The 19675-nt window shown below is 40.9% G+C and overlaps 1 protein-coding gene across 1 annotated transcript; it reads left to right on the forward strand.

Annotated features, from left to right (window-relative positions):
* Positions 1 to 9307: 9307 nt before the first annotated feature.
* On the forward strand, positions 9308 to 16428 carry LOC110509455. Its single transcript, XM_036967719.1, is given in 5 exon segments — positions 9308 to 9609; positions 9783 to 9887; positions 12659 to 15232; positions 15235 to 16088; positions 16141 to 16428. Coding segments are annotated over 4 exon segments (3810 nt in total). The 5' UTR covers positions 9308 to 9609; positions 9783 to 9793.
* Positions 16429 to 19675: the final 3247 nt, after the last annotated feature.

The raw sequence follows: 19675 nt of genomic DNA on the forward strand, positions 1-19675 counted from the left end.
AAATTCAGACATTTTAATTCCAAACTGCAACATTTTCAGACAAGATAGAACTGCCAAAGTGTTGCATTCTACTGCAAAGATAGCCTGCAGAGTTCTGTCCTACTATCCAGGTCTGTACCCAAACAATTTGAACTTCTACTTTTAAAAATCCACCTCTCTAAAAACAAGTCTCTCACCGTTGCCGCCTGCTATAGAGCACCCTCTGCCCCCAGCTGTGCTCTGGACACCATATGTGAACTGATTGCCCCCCATCTATCTTCAGAGCTCGTGCTGCTAGGCGACCTAAACTGGAACATGCTTAACACCCCAGCCATCCTACAATCTAAACTTGATGCCCTCAATCTCACACAAATTATCAATGAACATACCAGGTACCTCCCCAAAGCCTTAAACACGGGCACCCTCATAGATATCATCCTAACCAACTTCCCCTCTAAATACACCTCTGCTGTCTTCAACCAAGATCTCAGCGATCACTGCCTCATTGCCTGCATCCGTAATGGGTCAGCGGTCAAACGACCTCCTCTCATCACTGTAAAACGCTCCCTGAAACACTTCAGCGAGCAGGCCTTTCTAATCGACCTGGCCGGGGTATCCTGGAAGGATATTGACCTCATCCCGTCAGTAGAGGATGCCTGGATATTTTTTTTAAATGCCTTCCTAACCATCTTAAATAAACATGCCCCATTCAAGAAATTTAGAACCAGGAACAGATATAGCCCTTGGTTCTCCCCAGACCTGACTGCCCTTAACCAACACAAAAACATCCTATGGCGTTCTGCATTAGCATCGAACAGCCCCCGTGATATGCAGCTGTTCAGGGAAGCTAGAAACCATTATACACAGGCAGTTAGAAAAGCCAAGGCTAGCTTTTTCAAGCAGAAATTTGCTTCTTGCAACACAAACTCAAAAAAGTTCTGGGACACTGTAAAGTCCATGGAGAATAAGAACACCTCCTCCCAGCTGCCCACTGCACTGAAGATGGGAAACACTGTCACCACTGATAAATCCACCATAATTGAAAATTTCAATAAGCATTTTTCTACTGCTGGCCATGCTTTCCACCTGGCTACTCCTACCCCTGTCAACAGCACTGCACCCCCAACAGCAACTCGCCCAAGCCTTCCCCATTTCTCCTTCTCCCAAATCCATTCAGCTGATGTTCTGAAAGAGCTGCAAAATCTGGACCCCTACAAATCAGCCGGGCTAGACAATCTGGACCCTGTCTTTCTAAAATTATCTGCCGAAATTGTTGCCACCCCTATTACTAGCCTGTTCAACCTCATTCGTGTCGTCTGAGATTCCCAAAGATTGGAAAGCAGCTGCGGACACTCTTGACCCAAACTGCTGCAGACCTATATCTATCCTACCATGCCTTTCTAAGGTCTTCGAAAGCCAAGTCAACAAACAGATTACCGACCATTTCGAATCTCACCATACCTTCTCTGCTATGCAATCTAGTTTCAGAGCTGGTTATGGGTGCACCTCAGCCACGCTCAAGGTCCTAAACGATATCTTAACCGCCATCGATAAGAAACATTACTGTGCAGCCGTATTCATTGATCTGGCCATGGCTTTCGACTCTGTCAATCACCACATCCTCATCGGCAGACTCAACAGCCTTGGTTTCTCAAATGATTGCCTCGCCTGGTTCACCAACTACTTCTCTGATAGAGTTCAGTGTGTCAAATCGGAGGGTCTGTTGTCCGGACCTCTGGCAGTCTCTATGGGGGTGCCACAGGGTTCAATTCTTGGACCGACTCTCTTCTCTGTATACATCAATGAGGTCGCTCTTGCTGCTGGTGAGTCTCTGATCCACCTCTACGCAGACGACACCATTCTGTATACTTCCGGCCCTTCTTTGGACACTGTGTTAACAACCCTCCAGGCAAGCTTCAATGCCATACAACTCTCCTTCCGTGGCCTCCAATTGCTCTTAAATACAAGTAAAACTAAATGCATGCTCTTCAACCGATCGCTACCTGCACCTACCCGCCTGTCCAACATCACTACTCTGGACGGCTCTGACTTAGAATACGTGGACAACAACAAATACTTAGGTTTCTGGTTAGACTGTAAACTCTCCTTCCAGACCCATATCAAACATCTCCAATCCAAAGTTAAATCTAGAATTGGCTTCCTATTTCGCAACAAAGCATCCTTCACTCATGCTGCCAAACATACCCTTGTAAAACTGACCATCCTACCAATCCTCGACTTTGGCGATGTCATTTACAAAATAGCCTCCAATACCCTACTCAACAAATTGGATGCAGTCTATCACAGTGCAATCCGTTTTGTCACCAAAGCCCCATATACTACCCACCATTGCGACCTGTACGCTCTCGTTGGCTGGCCCTCGCTTCATACTCGTCGCCAAACCCACTGGCTCCATGTCATCTACAAGACCCTGCAAGGTAAAGTTCCCCCTTATCTCAGCTCGCTGGTCACCATAGCATCTCCCACCTGTAGCACACGCTCCAGCAGGTATATCTCTCTAGTCACCCCCAAAACCAATTCTTTCTTTGGCCGCCTCTCTTTCCAGTTCTCTGCTGCCAATGACTGGAACGAACTACAAAAATCTCTGAAACTGGAAACACTTATCTCCCTCACTAGCTTTAAGCACCAACTGTCAGAGCAGCTCACAGATTACTGCACCTGTACATAGCCCACCTATAATTTAGCCCAAACAACTACCTCTTTCCCAACTGTATTTAATTTATTTATTTATTTTGCTCCTTTGCACCCCATTATTTTATTTCTACTTTGCACATTCTTCCATTGCAAAACTACCATTCCAGTGTTTTACTTGCTATATTGTATTTACCTTGCCACCATGGCCTTTTTTGCCTTTACCTCCCTTCTCACCTCATTTGCTCACATTGTATATAGACTTGTTTATACTGTATTATTGACTGTATGTTTGTTTTACTCCATGTGTAACTCTGTGTCGTTGTATCTGTCGAACTGCTTTGCTTTATCTTGGCCAGGTCGCAATTGTAAATGAGAACTTGTTCTCAACTTGCCTACCTGGTTAAATAAAGGTAAAATAAATAAAATACAAAATTATGACAGACCAGCTAGATATACTGTCTCTATTATATTATGACAGACCAGCTAGATCTACTGTCTCTATTATATTATGACAGACCAGCTAGATCTACTGTCTCTGTTATATTATGACAGACCAGCTAGATCTACTGTCTCTATTGTATTATGACAGAACAGCTAGATCTACAGTCTCTAGGTCTCTATTATATTATGACAGACCAACTAGATCTACTGTCTCTATTATATTATGACAGAACAGCTAGATCTACTGTCTCTTATATTATGACAGACCAGATAGATCTGCTGTCTCTATTATATTATGACAGACCAGCTATATCTGCTGTCTCTATTTTATTATGACAGACCAGCTAGATCTACTGTCTCTATTTTATTGTGACAGACCAGCTAGATTTACTGTATCTATTATATTATGACAAACCAGCTAGATCTACCATCTCTATTATACTATGACAGACCAGCTAGATATACTGTGTCTATTATATTGTGAAAGACCAGCTAGATATACTGCTTCTATTATATTATGACAGACCAGCTAGATCAACTGTCTTTATTATATTATGACAGACCAGCTAGATCTACTGTCTCTATTATATTATGACAGACCAGCTCGATCTACAGTCTCTATTATAATATGACAGACCAGCTATATCTGCTTTCTCTATTTTATGACAGACCAGCTAGATCTACTCTCTAAATTATATTATGACAGACCAGCTAGATCTACTGCCTCTGTTAAATTATGACAGACCAGCTAGATCTACTGCCTCTGTTAAATTATGACAGACCAGCTAGATCTACTGTCTCTGTTATATTATGACAGACCAGCGAGATATACTGTCTCTATTATAATATGAATGGCCAGCTAAATCTACTGTCTCTATTATGTTATGACAGACCAGCTAAATCTAATGTCTCTATTACAATATGACAGACCAGCTAGATCTACTGTCTCTATTGTATTATGACAGACCAGCTAGATCAACTGTCTCTATTATATTATGACAGACCAGCTAGATCTACTGTCTATATTGTATTGTGACAGAAAAGCTAGATCTTCTGGCTCTATTATATTATGACAGACCAGCTAGATCTACTTTCTCTATTATATTATGACTAAACAGCTAGATCTACTGTCTCTAGGTCTCTATTATATTATGACAGACCTGCTAGATCTACTGTCTCTATTATATTATGATAGACCAGCTAGATCTACTGTCTCTATTATTTTAGGACAGACCAGAAGGATCTACTGTCTCTATTATATCATGACAGACCAGCTAGATCTGCTGTCTCTATTAAATTATGACAGACCAGCTAGATCTACTGTCTCTGTTATATTATGACAGACCAGCTAGATCTACTGTCTCTATTATATTATGACAGACCAGCTAGATTTACTGTCTCTATTAAATTATGACAGACCAGCTAGATTTACTGTCTCTATTATATTATGACAGACCAGCTAGATCTACTGTCTCTATTATACCATGACAGACCAGCTAGATATACTATCTCTATTATATTATGACAGACAAGCTAAATCAGCTGTCTCTATTATATTATGACAGACCAACTAGATCTACTGTCTCTATTATATTATGACAGAACAGCTAGATCTACTGTCTCTTATATTATGACATACCAGACAGATCTGCTGTCTCTATGAAATTATGACAGACCAGCTGGATCTACTGTCTCTATTATATTATGACAGACCAGCTATATCTGCTGTCTCTATTTTATTATGACAGACCAGCTAGATCTACTGTCTATTTTATTATGACAGACCAGCTAGATCTGCTGTCTCTATTAAATTATGACATACCAGCTAGATTTACTGTCTCTATTATATTATGACAGACCAGCTAGATCTACTGTCTCTATTATACCATGACAGACCAGCTAGATATACTATCTCTATTATATTATGACAGACAAGCTAAATCTGCTGTCTCTATTATATTATGACAGACCAACTAGATCTACTGTCTCTATTATATTATGACAGAACAGCTAGATCTACTGTCTCTTATATTATGACATACCAGATAGATCTGCTGTCTCTTTGAAATTATGACAGACCAGCTGGATCTACTGTCTCTATTATGTTATGACAGACAAGCTAGATCTACTTTCTCTATTGTATTATGGCAGACCAGCTAGATCTACTGTCTATTTTATTATGACAGACCAGCTAGATTTACTGTATCTATTATGTTATGACAGACAAGCTAGATCTACTTTCTCTATTGTATTATGGCAGACCAGCTAGATCTACTGTCTCTATTGTATTATGACAGACCAGCTAGATCTGCTGTCTCTATTATATTATGACAGACCAGTTAGATCTGCTGTCTCTATTATATTATGACAGACCAGCTAGATTTACTGTATTTATTATGTTGACAGACCAGCTAGATCTACTTTCTCTATAGTATTATGGCAGACCAGCTAGATCTACTGTCTCTATTGTATTATGACAGACCAGCTAGATCTGCTGTCTCTATTATATTATGACAGACCAGCTAGATCTACTGTCTCTATTATATTATGACAGACCAGCTAGATCTACTTTCTCTATTGTATTATGGCAGACCAGCTAGATCTACTGTCTCTATTTTATGACAGACCAGCTAGATCAACTGTCTCTATTATATTATGACTGACCAGCTAGATCTACTGTGTCTATTATAATGTGAAAGACCAGCTAGATATACTGCTTCTATTATATTATGACAGACCAGCTAGATCAACTGTCTTTATTATATTATGACAGAGCAGCTAGATCTACTGTCTCTATTATATTATGACAGACCAGCTCGATCTACCGTCTCTATTATAATATGACAGACCAGCTATATCTGCTGTCTCTATTTTATGACATACCAGCTAGATCTACTGTCTAAATTATATTATGACAGACCAGCTAGATCTACTGCCTCTGTTAAATTATGACAGACCAGCTAGATCTACTGCCTCTGTTAAATTATGACAGACCAGCTAGATCTACTGTCTCTATTATATTATGACAGACCAGCGAGATATACTGTCTCTATTATAATATGAATGGCCAGCTAAATCTACTGTCTCTATTATATCATGACAGACCAGCTAGATCTGCTGTCTCTATTAAATTATGACAGACCAGCTAGATCTACTGTCTCTATTGTATTATGACAGACCAGCTAGATCTACTGTCTCTGTTATATTATGACAGACCAGCTAGATCTACTGTCTCTATTATATTATGACAGACCAGCTAAATCTGCTGTCTCTATTAAATTATGACAGACCAGCTAGATCTACTGTCTCTATTATATTATGACAGACCAGCTAGATCTACTGTCTCTATTGTATTATGACAGACCAGCTATATCTACTTTCTCTATAGTATTATGGCAGACCAGCTAGATCTACTGTCTCTATTGTATTATGACAGACCAGCTAGATCTGCTGGCTCTATAATATAATGACAGACCAGCTAGATCTACTGTCTCTATTATATTATGACAGACCAGCTAGATCTACTTTCTCTATTGTATTATGGCAGACCAGCTAGATCTACTGTCTCTATTTTATGACAGACCAGCTAGATCAACTGTCTCTATTATATTATGACTGACCAGCTAGATCTACTGTGTCTATTATATTGTGAAAGACCAGCTAGATATACTGCTTCTATTATATTATGACAGACCAGCTAGATCAACTGTCTTTATTATATTATGACAGAGCAGCTAGATCTACTGTCTCTATTATATTATGACAGACCAGCTAGATCTACTGTCTCTATTATATTATGACAGACCAGCTAAATCTGCTGTCTCTATTAAATTATGACACACCAGCTAGATTTACTGTCTCTATTATATTATGACAGACCAGCTAGATCTACTGTCTCTATTATACCATGACAGACCAGCTAGATATACTGTCTCTATTATATTATGACAGACCAGCTAGATCTGCTGTCTCTATTAAATTATGACAGACCAGCTAGATCTGCTGTCTCTATTAAATGATGACAGACCAGCTAGATCTACTGTCTCTATTGTATTATGACAGACCAGCTAGATCTACTGTCTCTATTATATTATGACAGACCAGCTAAATCTGCTGTCTCTATTAAATTATGACAGACCAGCTAGATATACTGCTTCTATTATATTATGACAGACCAGCTAGATCAACTGTCTTTATTATATTATGACAGAGCAGCTAGATCTACTGTCTCTATTATATTATGACAGACCAGCTCGATCTACCGTCTCTATTATAATATGACAGACCAGCTATATCTGCTGTCTCTATTTTATGACAGACCAGCTAGATCTACTGTCTCTATTATATTATGACAGACCAGCTAAATCTGCTGTCTCTATTAAATTATGACAGACCAGCTAGATTTACTGTCTCTATTATATTATGACAGACCAGCAAGATCTACTGTCTCTATTATACCATGACAGACCAGCTAGATATACTGTCTCTATTATATTATGACAGACCAGCTAGATCTGCTGTCTCTATTGTATTATGACAGACCAGCTAGATCTGCTGGCTCTATTATATTATGACAGACCAGCTAGATCTACTGTCTCTATTATATTATGACAGACCAGCTAGATCTACTTTCTCTATTGTATTATGGCAGACCAGCTAGATCTACTGTCTCTATTTTATGACAGACCAGCTAGATCAACTGTCTCTATTATATTATGACAGACCAGCTAGATCTACTGTGTCTATTATATTGTGAAAGACCAGCTAGATATACTGCTTCTATTATATTATGACAGACCAGCTAGATCAACTGTCTTTATTATATTATGACAGAGCAGCTAGATCTACTGTCTCTATTATATTATGACAGACCAGCTCGATCTACCGTCTCTATTATAATATGACAGACCAGCTATATCTGCTGTCTCTATTTTATGACAGACCAGCTAGATCTACTGTCTAAATTATATTATGACAGACCAGCTAGATTTACTGTCTCTATTATATTATGACAGACCAGCTAGATCTACTGTCTCTATTATACCATGACAGACCAGCTAGATATACTGTCTCTATTATATTATGACAGACCAGCTAGATCTGCTGTCTCTATTAAATTATGACAGACCAGCTAGATCTACTGTCTCTATTGTATTATGACAGACCAGCTAGATCTACTGTCTCTGTTATATTATGACAGACCAGCTAGATCTACTGTCTCTATTATATTATGACAGACCAGCTAAATCTGCTGTCTCTATTAAATTATGACAGACCAGCTAGATTTACTGTCTCTATTATATTATGACAGACCAGCTAGATCTACTGTCTCTATTATATTATGACAGACCAGCTAAATCTGCTGTCTCTATTAAATTATGACAGACCAGCTAGATTTACTGTCTCTATTATATTATGACAGACCAGCTAGATTTACTGTCTCTATCATATTATGACAGACCAGCTAGATCTACTGTCTCTATTATACCATGACAGACCAGCTAGATTTACTGTCTCTATTATATTATGACAGAACAGCTAGATCTACTGTCTCTATTATATTATGACAGACCAGCTAGATCTACTGCCTCTGTTTAATTATGACAGACCAGCTAGATCTACTGTCTCTATTATATTATGACAGACCAGCGAGATATACTGTCTCTATTATAATATGAATGGCCAGCTAAATCTACTGTCTCTATTATATCATGACAGACCAGCTAGATCTGCTGTCTCTATTAAATTATGACAGACCAGCTAGATCTACTGTCTCTATTGTATTATGACAGACCAGCTAGATCTACTGTCTCTGTTATATTATGACAGACCAGCTAGATCTACTGTCTCTATTATATTATGACAGACCAGCTAAATCTGCTGTCTCTATTAAATTATGACAGACCAGCTAGATTTACTGTCTCTATTATATTATGACAGACCAGCTAGATCTACTGTCTCTATTATACCATGACAGACCAGCTAGATTTACTGTCTCTATTATATTATGACAGAACAGCTAGATCTACTGTCTCTATTATATTATGACAGACCAGCTAAATCTGCTGTCTCTATTAAATTATGACAGACCAGCTAGATTTACTGTCTCTATTATATTATGACAGACCAGCTAGATCTACTGTCTCTATTATACCATGACAGACCAGCTAGATATACTGTCTCTATTATATTATGACAGACCAGCTAGATCTGCTGTCTCTATTAAATTATGACAGACCAGCTAGATCTACTTACACAATTATAATTACACCAGCAGAAAAACAGTGTGCAGTTCTTGAAATGAACTTAACACAAGGTTCCCATGCCATTGTAGACTCTGAGACCACAGAGATCATGCTCACTTGGGATAATGTTTATGACTGAAGAACAGCATTTATACTACATTATCTTTATTTTTCTGATGTTTCCCCATTACAGAGGCGCAGCCTGCCGAATCGAACGCTGTGCATCAAGGCTCTAGGGCTCGCCTCCCATCCCAGGAGAACAATACAAGACTGAGGGGGAGGCAGAAATGTGAGTGATTCAGATGACGTCCTCTTATGTCTGTCTTTTGTACCTTTGTTATTTCAACCTAAAGTTTGACTCCCCTAGATGTAAAGCCCTGCATTCATCTTAATGTTTCTACTATACAATAGTTCTGAAGTATATATATCCGTGCATAAACCCCTGCTCTGATGTGTTTTCAGAACACGGAGTCATGTCTGACTCTGAGACCATTGAGACAGCCGCTCTGGGCCGACCATTCCAGCTGGGGATGCTGTATGACTGTCGCAGGGATGTCCTCATTCCAGGTACAGAAAACTATTACATTCATTGTCATTGTTTCCACAATAGAGTTGGATAGACTTGTCCCAAAGCCTGATCTAACATGGGCAGCGTCATTGAGGGTTTTCACCATTTTGAAGTAGTCAAGTTGGTGTGACTTGCATGGGTTACAGAAGCTACAAGTAAAACAAAGCCCCCTTGTGGAAACTAAGTGAATTGCAACAACACAGCCACTTCCTTAAGTTTTGCATTTACTTCCGGTTTTGTACACCAGCTTTAAACAGCTGAAAAAACAATATATCCTTATTTAGAACATATTTCACAGCGATTTAGATGGTACAATGATTTTCTACACTAAAGATGGCTTGTTTTGTCACAAACTGAAATGTAGAATTTTAGCAACCAGGTAAAGGCAGAGCGATTTCCACATGCTTGCCCCAGTTTTCCGTTGTTGGTTGTGCTTGTGAGGAGATGACCACACCTCTAAATTATGCTGATATATGGGCCTAAATAATTCGTTTGTGAATTTTTTTTGTGAAACACTATAATTTTATTTTATTATTAATGCAGACATTTTATGGACATTTTCTTATATCACATTTCAATTGTTTTATATTTAGCTCCTATAAGGAAGGATAACAGAATTCCATTCAGGTCAGCAGGAGGGGTCAGCCAATGAATTATTCTTCTGACAAACATTCCATAACTGCAGGTGGCTGTAAATCACCAACCTTGGCTTTATACCTGTTCAGACTATACAAACTGTAGCACTTCAGTTTTTTTTTACAAACTGCCAATACACTTATGAAAGTATAAGAAGAAAAAATTGACTACTTTCAAATGGATAGCCCTTAATGGCACTACAGATGCTGTCACAAAAGCATCCATTGCAAAGACGAGCTGTCTTCTACATCTCTATGGTCATCAGAGTTAGAAAAGCTAGAGGACCCGCAACATTTTGAAGTAGTCATATATCGTCATGCTGTTACAGAAGTGATTAATGGCAAAGATAGGTGTAGCTTTTCTAACAACTGTTGTCATGTCACCTAGAATAATTACTTTGATGAGTAAAATTGATCTTCAATTCATTCTTTGAATGAAACCATGTTTACATGTATAAACAATTCTGCATGTACCAGTCCTGGCCAAAAGTTTTGAGAATGGCACAAATATGAATTTTCACAAAGTCTGCTGCTTCAGTGTCTTTAGATATTTTTGTCAGATGTTACTATAGAATACTGAAGTATAATTACAAGCATTTCATAAGTGTCAAAGGCTTTTATTGACAATTACATGAAGTTGATGCAAAGAGTCAATATTTGCAGTGTCAACCCTTAGTTTTCAAGACCTCTGCAATCCACCCTGGCATGCTGTCAATTAACTTCTGGGCCACATTCTGACTGATGGCAGCCCATTCTTGCATAATCAATGCGTGGAGTTTGGCAGAATTTGTGGGTTTTGGTTTGTCCACCCGCCTCTTGAGGATTGACCACAAGTTCTCAATGGGATTAAGGTCTGGGGAGTTTCCTGGCCATGGACCCAAAATATTGATGTTTTGTTCCCCGAGCCACTTAGTTATCACTTTTGCCTTATGGCAAGGTGCTCCATCATGCTGGAAAAGTCATTGTTCGTCACCAAACTGTTCCTGGATGGTTGGGAGAAGTTGCTCTCGGAGGATGTGTTGGTACCATTCTATATTCATGGCTGTGTTCTTAGGCAAAATTGTGAGTGAGCCCACTCCCTTGGCTGAGCCCACTCCCTTGGCTGAGCCCACTCCCCCCCCCCCCCCCCCCACATGAATGGTCTCAGGATGCTTTACTGTTGGCATGACACAAGACTGATGGTATCGCTCACCTTGACTTCTCCGGACAAGCTTTTTTCCGGATGCCCCAAACCATCAGAAAGGCGATTCATCAGAGAAAATGACTTTATCCCAGTCCTCAGCAGTGCAATCCCTGTAGCTTTTGCAGAATATCAGTCTGTCCCTGATGTTTTTCCTGGAGAGAAGTGGCTTCTTTGCTGCCCTTCTTGACACTAGGCCATCCTCCTAAAGTCTTCACCTCACTGTGTGTGCAGATGCACTCACACCTGCCTGCTGCCATTCCTGAGCAAGCTCTGTACTGGTGGTGCCCCGAACCGCAGCTGAATCAACTTCAGGTGACGTCCTGGCGCTTGCTGGACTTTCTTGGGCGCCCTGAAGCCTTCTTCACAACAATGGTACAGATCTCCTTGAAGTTCTTGATGATCTGATAAATGGTTGATTTAGGTACAATCTTACTGGCAGCAATATCCTTGCCTGTGAAGCCCTTTTTGTGCAAAGCAATGATGACGGCACATGTTTCCTTGCAGTTAACCATGATTGACAGAGAAGAACAATGATTCCAAGCGCCACCCTCCTTTTGAAGCTTCCAGTCTGTTATTAGAACTCAATCAGCATGACAGAGTGATCTCCAGCCTTGTGCTCGTCAACACTCACACCTGTGTTAACGAGAGAATCAGTGACATGATGTCATCTGGTCCTTTTGTGGCAGGGCTGAAATGCAGTGGAAATGTTTTTTGGGATTCAGTTCATTTGCATGGCAAAGATGGACTTTTCAATTAAGTGCAATTCATCTGATCACTCTTCATAACATTCTGGAGTATATGCAAATTGCAATCGTACAAACTGAGGTAGCAGACTTTGTGAAAATTAATATTTGTGTCATTCTCAAAACTTTTTGCCACGACTGTACACGTTGGAGATCGTTATTTAAATTGTATTTTATTTTATTTGTCATTCTCTCTTTTTAAACTGCAGGTATCACACTCTGGGATTCTGAAATGCTACAGAAAGACATAAATGTCTCTCCACAACCTAACACTGATTTCAAAATCATTGCTTCCGACTCAAGTGAAGCCAAGTCAGAAGCTTTGAATGTGTCTGCATCTCTGGAGGCCAGTTTCCTTGGTGGCTTAGTCAGTGTGAAGGGTTCTGCTGAATTCCTACATGATAAAAAGACCTCAAAGCATCAGTCTAGGGTTTCTCTGCAGTACCGTACCACCACTCACTTCGAGCAGCTGACCATGGACCACCTGGGGGCAGGAAATGTGAAACACTGTAATGTCTTCCGAGAGGGTTCTGCCACACATGTGGTGACTGCCATTCTCTACGGTGCACAAGCCTTCTTTGTTTTTGACCGTGAGGTTTCCTCAGGAGAAAACCACCAGGATATTCAGGGAAACCTGCAGGCCACAATAAAGAAGATTCCCCTCATAACAATAGAAGGGCAGGCATCACTGAAGATGAGCGAGGAAGAGAAGCAACAGGCCAATACATTCAGCTGCACTTTCCATGGTGATTTTGCACTAGAAAACAACCCTGTCACATTTGAAGATGCCACCAGGCTGTATGCCGGCCTGCCACGTCTGTTAGGGGAAAAGGGAGAACATGCTGTGCCCATGACTGTCTGGCTCTATCCTCTCAAGAACCTGGACTCTGCAGCGGCCCAGCTAGTCAGGCAGATCAGTGTTAGCCTGGTGTGTCGTGCACAGCTAATCTTAGACGGGCTGGACAACACTGATGTACTATTCCGGGACTTGATGATGGAAGGCATGGCTATCAAGTTCCCTGAAATCAAAGCCAAGCTGAGCAAGTTCAGGGACTTGTGCTCAGAGTACAAGCTGGTTTTCCAGAAAGGTCTTTGCAAGGTTCTTCCCAACATAAGAGGAGAAGGAATGGAAGAAGAAGAGCTGATAAAAATGCTCAACAGTAAGGACCGCTCTCCATTCCAGAATGACCTTATGATCACGTACCTGGATGACAAAGAGAGAGAGATGAATGTTGTCAGCTCTTACCTTGACATAATGAAAGAGGTACAAGTTGTGTACTCAAGTAGTGAATTGGATGGAATAGTGCTTGATCAAGCTAAAGATCATGTAGTGTGCTTTGCATTCTCCTCTTTGAAGGACAAAGATGAGTATTTGGTAGACTTGGAGAACTACTTGCTGGAAGAATCAAAGAGTGATTCTTCAGTGATACCATACGACCCCAACGCAGTTGGGAAATCAGCAGCAGAAAAGTGGTTTCGCTCAGGGGAGGTAACCACCCTAATCAGGCAAATCATACAACTGTTCCTAGACTTCAAAGAGTCAAACAAAGACAGAGAAAATATTGCATTCTGCATTGCATCGATTCCAAGCAAATGCATCACTGCATCCTCCATCCATGTCTATGAAAGAGGGACACTGTTGAGTCCCCAGTTTGAACTGCCATCAAAGCCAGGTGTCCCCACCATCAAGAGTCTGGAGCATGACTGTGTCCACGTGCAAATCAACCCTCCCCACCTTGGCGTCAAGTCTGTGGAGTCGTACCAGGTTTTGTACCAGGCTGTGCAGGCTGAATCTGAGTGGACAGAGATCAAAGCTGATACTACCACTAACCAGGTCACCATCAGACGTTTGAACCCCTATAATGACTATCGCTTCAGCTGCAGGGCGCTGTGTAGACCTGGTGTGAGCCTCTCCAGTGACTGGACAGAATACTCCAGGACCCGCCCATGTAGCCCCCCTGGACCACCCACAGAGAAAAACCTGGAATATAAAAGTATCAGAGTGAACTGGGACATTCCTACCATGGTGGGAGACGATGTTGAAGTCATAGGCTATGAGACTGACTACAGAGAGTGTGCGAAGTCTGTTGACAATAAGATGTGGCACACCATCAAAACCACCACCAGAGAGTGCACACTGGAAGGTCTAAAGCCTGAAACTGCATACAGTGTCAGAGTCTCTGCTAACTGTGGCGAAGCAGGGAAGAGTCTACCCAGTCCTGAGGCAGTGCTGACTACCATCAGGGCTTCTGACGCCCAACCGAAGAGGAGCCAATCAACAGGAGCAAGAAGTGAGGAATTTCTAAAGAAATCAGAGAAGGTTAAGAAAGGCAACCCTTCAATCTATAGGCTGAATCTGGAACAGAAGTTGGATGTAATGGAACGTTTTGAACAGTACACATTTGGAGGGAAAGTTGAGAAAGGGAATAACAAGGTAATCCTGCTTCTGGGGTCCACGGGTGCAGGAAAAACCACTCTGGTCAATGTCATGATCAACTACATTCTCGGGGTGAAGTGGGAAGATCACTACCGCTTTAAGCTCATCCATGAGGTGACCAACAGGTCACAGGCTGAGAGCCAGACTTCAATCGTAACATCAAACGAGCTCTACAACCAGCCAGGCTTTCAGATTCCTTATTCTCTGACCATTATTGACACACCAGGGTTCGGAGACACTAGAGGAATGGCACATGATAAACTAATCACACAGCAAGTTAAGGAATTCTTGTGTAATCCTTTAGGGATTGATCACATTGATGCAGTCTGCTTTGTAGTGCAGGCATCCCTCGTCTCAGTGCCAATCAGAAATACATATTTGACTCCATCCTGTCCATTTTTGGAAAGGACATTGCTGATAACATCCTGATGCTTGTGACATTTGCTGATGGGAAGGACGTACCTGTGCTGGAGGCCATCCAAGCTGCGGACCTTCCCTGTAAAAAAAATAAAAAGGGACTCCCAACCCATTTCAAATTCAACAATTCAGTTCTGCTCTCTCAGAAAGTAGAAGAAGACATAAGCTCTGAAGGAGATGGTTCAGAGGATGATAATGAGGAAGGACTAGAGAAGATTGTCTGGAGGTCAACTTTTAAGCAGATGAAAGCTTTCTTCAAAGCCTTGGAAAGCAATGAGAGCAAAGATCTAACAATGACCAAGAAAGTGTTGGAAGAACGTGAGCGTTTGGAGAAGGCCATGACACGATTGACCCCTCAGATCACAGCAGGTTTGTCAAAGCTGAATGAGATCAAAACTTTCGAACAGTGCCTGCAGAACGAGGACGAGAACATGAAACAGAACCAAGACTTTGAGACAGAGCTAGAGGTTCTAGTTGCGAAGAGGACCAAATTAAGTTGTTTTGATACAAACTGCATTGTTTGCAAGTTCACATGCCACACCAGCTGCTTTCTGCCTAACGAGGATGACATCAAAAAATGTGCCGTGATGGATGGTTATGGTAACTGTGTCATGTGTCCAGGAAACTGCTCTTACCTTAACCACGACAAGGAAAAAGCCTTATGGACATATGAAACTAAGACAGAGAAAAAGACCATTAAAGAGTTGAAGGACAACTTCATGAAGGCACAGGGCAAGTTTATGAACAACAAGCAGATGCTGCAGAAGATTGAAGATGAGTACATTGTAATCGAGGACAAGCTGAAATACTTGATCAAGCTCCTCCAATTGTCTTAAGAGGCTGAATGAGATTGCACTGAAGCCAAGCTCTCTCTCCACTGTGGAGTACATCGAGATACTCATTCGCACCGAAGAGGACCAACTCAAGCCAGGCTTCGAAGATCGCATCGTAGGGTTGAAGAAAATGAAATATGAGTCTGAGCTTCTAGAGAAGATGGCAAGAGGAGAGGAACTACTCCCCGATGAGCGACGCAAGGTTAAGGAGAAACAAGACAGACTGCAGAAGATCACAAAAAGACTCAACCAAATGCAGAAAGTAGTCAGAGATTGGCCAGGGAAGAAGTAGGCCAAACTCAATGTCAAAGTCCATGATCTCACCCTGCTTCCGACCAAGTGGCACGCTCGGTGGCTTGCGCTAATAAAGTGAATGCATCATAATGCAGTTAAATTTATGGTATTAAATAAGATATATCTCTAGACCCAGTCAATTGTCAGCTTACTGGGGTTTGATTGCAATGCTTTGTATTAAACCGAGCATCACGTAAACTCTCAGTTGACACATTTTCAACATTAAGTGAGTAAACTTGTGCGAGCCAGAACGGCCCACAGAACAGAAGCCTGCCTCCTGTTTCTGTAGCGTGAGGCAGCTTGATGTACAAACACACCCCCTGGACAGCTAGTCTATCACACGTTCTACATCAGTTCATCTAAATGAAGCAGCTGAACTTGCTACTGATTGTTCATGGAACATAAATGCTTAAAATTACGTCACAATGCTGTAGACACCTTGGGGAATACGGAGAAAAAGTAATCTGGTTGATAGCCCATTCACTGCTCAATAGGGACGCATTGGAACGCAGCGCTTTCAAAACATGAGGCCCTTCCGGATTGGATTTTTCTCAGGCTTTCGCCTGCCATATCAGTTCTGTTATACTCACAGACAATATTTTTAGTTTTGGAAACTTTAGTGTTTTCTATCGTAAGCTGTCAATTATATGCATATTCTAGCATCTTGTCCTAACAAAATATCCTGTTTACTACAGGAACATTATTTTTCAAGAAATGAAAATACTGCCCCCTAGTCACAAAAGGATATTATTAAGCACCGTAGAACTGACTAAACTAGTTAATAAACAGCTCAGGGACCAGCCAGCAACATCACAGGGACCAGCACAGGTCTAGGGACCAGAGGTTAAGAAATACTGGTCTGTGTAAGTGGCACCGTTCTTGACATTTAAGGTATGAAATTCACAAGACATTATTCATTCTCATTATTCTCAGCATGACAGTGTTGCTTTTGGGAATGCGAGGTCCTCAATATTTGCATAGGAGTAGAAAACAAATGTTGGATTATAGCTTGAAATGTACATTTTTATGTTACCATACTAGAACTAATTGATCACTTTACATGTAAACTCAGCAAAAAAAGAAACGTCCTCTCACTGTCAACTGCGTTTATTTCAGCAAAGGTAACATGTGTAACTATTTGTATGAACATAAAATTCAACAACTGAGACAAACAGAACAAGTTCCACAGACATGTGACTAACAGAAATTGAATAATGTGTCCCTGAACAAAGGGGGGTCAAAATCAAAAGTAACAGTATCTGGTGTGGCCACCAGCTGTATTAAGTACTGCAGTGCATCGCCTCCTTGTGGACTGCACCAGATTTGCCAGTTCTTGCTGTGAGATGTTACCCCAAGGCACCTGCAAGTTCCTGGACATTTCTGGGGGGGAATGGCCTTAGCCCTCACCCTCCAATCCAACAGGTCCCAGAGGTGCTCAATGGGATTGAGATCCGGGCTCTTCGCTGGCCATTGCAGAACACTGACATTCCTGTCTTGCAGGAAATCACGCACAGATTGAGCAATATGACTGGTGGCATTGTCATGCTGAAGGGTCATGTCAGAATGAGCCTGCAGGAAGGGTACCACATGAGGGAGGAGGATGTCTTTCCTGTAACGCACAGCATTGAGATTGCCTGCATAGGCTTATATATGAGCCCCAAAAAGTAATAGTTAAAATTAGGCCGTTATACAATACATAACCTACCGCATATTAAACACATATCTTTGGTACATAATTGGTCAAGCCTACACTCCAAAATTAAACAAATTCTAGTAATCTCTTTGAGTGTGGCCTATATTATTATTATTATTATTATTATAATGGATGGACTGGTCACCTTATGGTACGCTCCAAATGTTGTATTCATTTATATTTGTATTGATTATGGATGCTGCCAAAGCAGCAGCTACTCTTCCTGGGGTCCAGCAAAAATAAGGCAGTTTATACAATTTAAAAAACATTACAATACATTCACAGATTTCACAACACACTGTCTGCCCTCAGGCCCATACTCTCTCCACCCCCCCCCCCCCCCCCCCCCCACCACATATCTACAGTACTAAATCCATGTGTGTGTGTGTGTGTGTGTGTATAGTGCATATGTTATTGTGTGTGTATGCATGTGTCTGCGCCACTGTTTGTGTTGCTTCCCAGTCCCCGCTGTTCCATAAGGTGTTTTTTTAAATCTAATTTTACTGCTTGCATCAGTTACTTGATGTGGAATAGAGTTCCATGTAGTCATGGCTCTATGTAGTACTGTGTGCGTCCCATAGTCTGTTGTGGACTTGGGGACTATGAAGAGACCTCTGGTGGTATGTCTTGTGGGGTATGCATGGGTGTCTGAGCTGTGTGCCAGTAGTTTAGACAGACAGCTCGGTGCATTCAACATGTCAATACCTCTCATAAATACAAGTAGTGATGAAGTCAATCTCTCCACTTTCAGCCAGGAGAGATTGACATTAATATTAGTATTATATTCATGAGTCTGAGAGAGAGCATATAGGCAGGTCTAAAAAGGGCTGTTGGTTCATTGATTGTGCAGGGCAGCTTACAGTTAGCCTACAATTACAGTGAACTTGTATTTGATTTTGAATAATCTAATAACGCATTTCTTTATATTTTCATAATTAATAGGCTGACATTACTTTTAGCTACAGAATACTCACCACTGAGTTTCCAGCTCATCCTCGCTCTCCTTCATTCCTTTCTCCAGCGTGCAGAGAGAGGGGCTGTCAACAGTTTAATTATGTTTTGTTGTGAAAAACATGTTATTATCGATGCTCCCAAACATGTCAACAACTATATACTTGTTCTGCTCTGTTGGACTGAAACTACATCAGTCCCATTCAATCACAGAAACATTTCTATCTATAGATAACTGGTATATAAAGATAGTGACTGGGGGTATATTCAATTATGAATGGGTATGTAAAGCAATTGGGTACAGTACACTATGTTAAACGGTCATTACAGCTGCCCCAGGAATAGCCCATATTAACTTTCACGGTATGACAGATAAATAGTGAATACATGAGCGCCAATACACCAGCCATATGTTGACATTTATTAACAACATAAACAGGAAGTACGGTTCTGTCCATCAGAAAAAAAAAAAAATGGAATAGAACAGAAATATTCAACAAAAACATAGTTCGCTGGTGTGGGGCACCTCACTCACACTACATTTTTCATCACTTATTCACCCTCTCACTTAACTCAAGTCCTGCATTCATTCATTTAAATC

This window comes from Oncorhynchus mykiss, chromosome Y (genome assembly GCF_013265735.2).
Source record: "Oncorhynchus mykiss isolate Arlee chromosome Y, USDA_OmykA_1.1, whole genome shotgun sequence".
NCBI lineage: Eukaryota > Metazoa > Chordata > Actinopteri > Salmoniformes > Salmonidae > Oncorhynchus > Oncorhynchus mykiss.